At 36.3% G+C, this 6024-nt stretch overlaps 1 protein-coding gene across 1 annotated transcript in view; it reads right to left on the bottom strand.

The window, feature by feature from the left end:
• The window catches only part of LOC121385067 (poly(rC)-binding protein 2-like), a 333206-nt gene that overhangs the window by 78281 nt on the left and 248901 nt on the right, over positions 1 to 6024 (bottom strand). The window contains exon 5 of the mRNA XM_041515603.1: positions 5536 to 5680. Within this exon, the coding sequence (XP_041371537.1) occupies positions 5536 to 5619 (84 nt within the window). The 5' untranslated portion in view covers positions 5620 to 5680. The remainder of the gene's footprint in view (positions 1 to 5535; positions 5681 to 6024) is intronic.

Raw genomic sequence — 6024 nt, 5'->3', positions numbered from 1 at the left:
CTCTCTCTCTCTGTGCCTGTCTCTCTGCCTCCCTCTCCTCTCCCCTCTCTATATCTATCTCTATCTCTTTATCTTCCTCGCTGTTCCTCATCTCCTCCCTCCCTCCTCTACTCTCATGTCTTCTCCCTCCCTCCCTCCTCTCATCCCCTCAAGCATCAAAATAGTCAGATGTTAAAAACCAAAATAGTCACAACTCAAAATGTGCTGAGGTGTCATTAAACAAACATTCCTTTCTTTTTATTTCCACCTGTAGACTATTTATAGATCTTGCATATATATATATATATATATATATATACTAGTACATCGAAAACCTTCATCCACTGGCTTTAGCATGCAGAAGCTAGACAGTATCTAACCCACAGTGAGTACTGGCATTAAGAAAAAGTTGAGGGTTGTTGTTTTTGTTTTGTTTTTAACACAGAGATGAATAAAACGGTGGATTGTATTTACGCACATTCAACTTAAAAAAGACCTTTAATATTTTCACTCGGGCGTCATAAGAAGGCAAAGATTTGCATCTTGAAACATCCCATGTACTTCACCCGCGAGACGCTTGACGTCATAGCAACAGCTGTTATTTATTCTGTTAGAAGATACTGCACGGTATAAAAGCATGCTTTATCTGCATGTAGAGGTGGGAATCCCCATTATACTGATTCCGACTGTAACGCTAGACTCGGTTGAACTTTTTACAGTGCGTTGAACCGACCGACCACTTTCCCGAGTTCTTACCCACACCTATTACTTATGGGAACTGTAATAAATAACCTTGAAAAGTGGAAAATAAAAATTATAATTGCTCGGTGCATGTTTTCACAGACACATTGTGTTTTACAAACTGAAATATATTACACTGAAGAGCTAAAATTAATTTATAATTTCTAAGTGGATATTTTCACCCACACCTGATATATAAACACCAAAATAAATAACTGTGAAAAGTGAACGTAAATTACAATTCCTGAATCAAAATTTTGATACACGCATTTCAGGAAAAAACTTAAATAAATAGCCTTGAAAAGTGAAAATGAATGAAAACAGGTTAATCCACATTTTGACCCATATGTGTTATACATATGTTGCAAATGATATATATATATATATATATATATATATATATATATGTCGGAAAGTGGATATAAAATATCCCTTGCTACTAATAGAGAAAAGTAGCAGGTATCCTCAAAAACTTGTATATAAAAATTACCAAATGTTTGACATCCAATAGCCGATGATTAATAAATCAATGTGCTCTAGTGGTGTCGTTAAACAAAACAAACTCTTAACTTTAAATAACTTACCACGACCACATTACACTGGTTGGAATGGGGAAAAAATGTAATATAATCCTATATAAAAAAAAAAATCAAAAAAAAATCTCAGCTATGGCATTGCATGCAAGCTTTATTACTGCTAATTACTTCCTTCATTATTAACGAGCCCGCTGACAGACCAGCATGTACTACCGCGCACCCTTAGGAACGCGCGGCCACCATTCATAATTGATGGAAATAATTGTTTCCCTTTGTTATTGTTAGCATAAAAACCAATTCTCGGTTGTCATTCTCATTAGAAGATGTAACAAAAGCATAATTGTGTTTAAATAATTCACTGATCTACAATGTAAATCCAATAATGATGCCACAGGGAGATAACTTCTATTGGTTTTATAGGGAACAGGAATATAGGGAATACAAACCACTGAGATCCGGTCTCGGTGGGATAGTGGCTATATAGCCTGTTAAACTTTAGACCGGTAGTTATGGGTTTTTTAAATAAAATTTTAAAAATTTAAAATTAATTTTAAAATAATAACAATAATAATAAAAAAATAATACCGAAATTTAAAAAAGTTAAAAGTTAAAGGTATGTTTTGTTTAACAACTCCACTAGAGCACACTGATATATTATAATCATTGGCTATTGGATGTGAAACATATGGTAATTTTGACCTATAATCTTAGAGAGGAAGGAAGGAAATGTTTTGTTTAACGACACCACTAGAGCACACTGATATATTATAATCATTGGCTATTGGATGTGAAACATATGGTAATTTTGACCTATAATCTTAGAGAGGAAGGAAGGAAATGTTTTGTTTAACGACACCACTAGAGCATACTGATATATTATAATCATTGGCTATTGGATGTGAAACATATGGTAATTTTGACCTATAATCTTAGAGAGGAAGGAAGGAAATGTTTTGATTACCGACACATTCAATAAAAAAAATTATTTACGGTTATATGACATCAGACATATGGTTGAGGACCACACAGATTTTGAGAGAGGAAACTCGTCACCACTTCATAGGGATCTTCTATATGCACCATCCCACAGACAGGGTAGTACATACCATGGACTTTGATATGCCAGTCGTGGTGGAACGAGAAATAGCCCAATGGGCCCACCAACAGGTATCGATCCCAGACCGAGCAAGCGCTTTACCACTGGGCTACATCCCCTCCCCCCCCCTAAAAAACCAATGACAAAGCTAGACTAAATATTATTCTTGACATTCTGTCATGTCTGAATGATAGTTAGTGAAGCCTTTAACCCGCTATACTTTTCCGTTAGAAGCAAGGGGTGTTTTAAGTGCACTTTCCCACAGACAGGATAGCACATACCATTGGCTTTAATATACAAGTACTAGTCATGGTGCAATGGTTGGGACAGAAAAAAAGCCAACCTAAGAATGTAAGACATGTAAACAGGCTTTGTAAATATGGCCCATTAAATTTAATAATATCATCCTTATTAAAAATCGGTCTACAGGCTGGTACGTACTGGGTTTGGATCCCAGTCGAGGCATGGGATTTTTAATCCAGATACCAACTCCAAACCCTGAGTGAGTGCTCCACAAGGCTCAATGGGTAGGTGTAAGCCATGGTTTGTTCTATCCTGCCTGTGGGAAGTGCAAATAAAAGATCCCTTGCTGCCTGCCATAAAAGAGTAGCCTATGTGTACGACAGCAGGTTTCCTCTAAAAAACAGTGTCAGAATGACCATATGTTTGACGTCCAATAGCTGATAAGATAAAAAATCAATGTACTCTAGTGGCGTCTTTAAATAAATAAATAAACTTCCTTATTAAAAGATGGCTGTCTGGACTTTTCGCACTTCAGGCCAGTGTCCAGTCTTTAAAGGTTCACAAACAACCATCAAGGTTTATTCCATTCTCAATTATTTTCTGGAAATCACAAAAACGGTCAACAACACAGCTATCTTAGAATCTATTCCTAATTAACAAGACACTTCAATTAAATGTCCCATCAATGATATTTAGCAAATTAATGCCTGGAGAACACAGGGACAGACAAATGGACAGACAGACAGACGGACAGGTTTTTCAACAGGCTGATCCTCGGGCCCGACTTTAATTAGGCACAAATTTTCCAATTGAAGAATCAGCCACACCGTTTCGACTTTCATACCTGAAGCCATCTGATAATTACTCCAAACCTGCCATTTTGATGTCGAAGTTTCTCTCGGTGACAAAAGCCTGCAGGTAACAACCGTTTCCTTTGTAGCGGTACTAAAAGCAATTTAATTAAGGAATGGATTTATCCCATGGTTGTTAATTAAGGAGAAATCAGAAGAATAAACAGTCGGCAGTGTCTGTCTGGCTGCACATTGTAAATTCATAATCTTTTTTCTCTTTTTTTCTATATGCCTCAGCTAACAAAGGGGGCTCAGTCAATAGAGCGCTCTCATGAGGTGCTTGGGTCTCAGGATCGAACCACCTCAGTGGACTCATTCTCCAATTTTATTTGTTTTCCCATCTCAAGTTCACTATGACCGGTCAGTGTTCGAAATAAGCACTTGTCCGTTTGTCCTCATAAGTGAAAATTTGCTCGGACAAGCAAAATGTACATCAATGGTTGTCCAGTGGGCAATTAAAATGTTCAATGCAGTTTCATTTTGAACAAAAATACAGTCCTTGTACTTGAATAAAACAAGACATTTGACAAGAGAAAATATTACTGGAAAAGTAGATTTTGCAATGTACTTGTACGGTTGACAAATGAAAAATTCTGCTATTTCTGTTGCTGCCGGTATATTAAAGACCATGGTATGTACTATCCTGTCTGTGGGATGATGCATATAAAAGATCCCTTAATGCTACTAAAGGAAAAATGTGCCGGGTTGCCAATTTTAAAATATGTTGAGTCTTTCCTTGAACATTTTATAAAATGTGGTTAATTAAAGAATTTATTATCCACATAAATCAAGATATTCAGGGAAATATAACCAGTATGACCCACGTGTCATAATGAGTTCACGTGCACAGCGAATGACAATTTAGTAAAGCGACGTCATAACTTAATGCGGCTTCTCCAGTATAAACGTTTATCAAAATTATGTCGTTTCGTCATCTCTTTTTAGTTATGTTTGAAATGTTTTGACATGGTACTAGCTTGTTATTCGTGAAAATAATATTTTGGATAACATGGATAATAAAGAAATTATTACACTTGCGTGTGAGTCGTACTGATTTTATGAAACTCGTGTCAGGATTCATGTATTACTCTCGCTCTCGCTCGGGCAATACAAAAGTCCTGACACTCGTTTCGTAAAATCAGTATGACACACAAGCTTGTATAATAATCTATATATATGTATTATCCAAAAACGTACTGTTGTAGCCAGTTTGTATACATTTTTCTTTTAGCAAATTGCTAATTTGGCAAAGGACATGGTGATCTCTGAATCAACTGAAATTGACTTCACAGCATGCTTGATGCGTAAAGTTTTTCTTTCTTTTTTTAACAGAGTAGACTACACTGTTACAAGATTCTAAAAATAACTAAATCAAGCTTCATGAATAAGGAATTTGACACTATTAGTGCATCAGGGGTCTCACTACATGTCATAAGCATGCAGTCTAAACACATTCTGTGGACAGTGGATATTATAAATATATATAGATGTAGATGAGTCTGAATGTCAAAACCCTATTCTGTCATCAAAATTGTATCTCTGCACAAGACTAGAGTCCAAAGGATGTTAGGCAAAAGTTGTGATTGCTTCCATGATCCACTATCAGGTGCTGGTCAAAGTACGGCTACTCTGTGCGTGCAAACAATTTGACCAAAACTGAAGAAACCCACCAATATCTTCCAACAAATATCATTTTCCGAAATTAATTCCCCAAATTAAAGTTCAGCAGCTGTATTTTAAAATTAGCAATTGGCAAATATGGTGAGTGGCAGAGTTATTGCCCTGAAAACTTACAGCTTTGCTACAGAGATATAATAAACAGCAAAGTTTGTTTTGTTTAATGATACCACTAGAGCACATTGATTTATTAATAATCGGCTACTGTATGTCAAACAGTTGGTAATTCAGAAATATAGTCTTAGAGAGGAAACCTGCTACATTTTTCCAATAGTAGCAAGGGATATTTTATATGCACCATTCCAGAGACAGGATAGCATATACCATAACCTTTGATATACCAGTCACGATGCACTGCCTGGAACGAGAACTGTACAAAACAAGTTGTAAAAAGTAATTTAGTCTTACGTACCTTTCCCTGCATGATCATTCTGATTGTCAGAATTGTGGTTGAATTATCATTCTGCACCATGTTGTTGTTGTGTTCTGTTGCCATGACAACCTCAAACCAATAGAAAATAGGCCAGGGTTGTCTTCCCCTAGTCAGATTGCACTATCTGGAAAAAAACAGAAAGAAAAATACACTTTAAGTAAAGCTCTCTAAAAATAGACTGAATCTGCCAAAGAAAATAACACTGCTGGAATTTGGATTATCTTCTCTTGAAATTCACCAGAGTGCTCTCCCTTATGGTTGGCATCAGCAAATGTAGTAACACTACAATAACATCTTTCTGTATACATTGTTTTGAAGTTCTCATCCACACTGTTGTTATGACAATAATAATACTGACTTTCTGACACTACTACTGACTTGACCTGACTGGACTAAGTGACTGAGGGACTTGACTGACTTGACTGACTTGACTTGATTTGACTGACTGATACTGCTACTGACTTGACT

The sequence above is a fragment of the Gigantopelta aegis genome, chromosome 11 (assembly GCF_016097555.1).
Source record: "Gigantopelta aegis isolate Gae_Host chromosome 11, Gae_host_genome, whole genome shotgun sequence".
In the NCBI taxonomy this organism is placed as follows: domain Eukaryota; kingdom Metazoa; phylum Mollusca; class Gastropoda; order Neomphalida; family Peltospiridae; genus Gigantopelta; species Gigantopelta aegis.
Note: the sequence above shows the minus strand (reverse complement) of the source record. Positions and strands in the feature narration are given on the sequence as shown.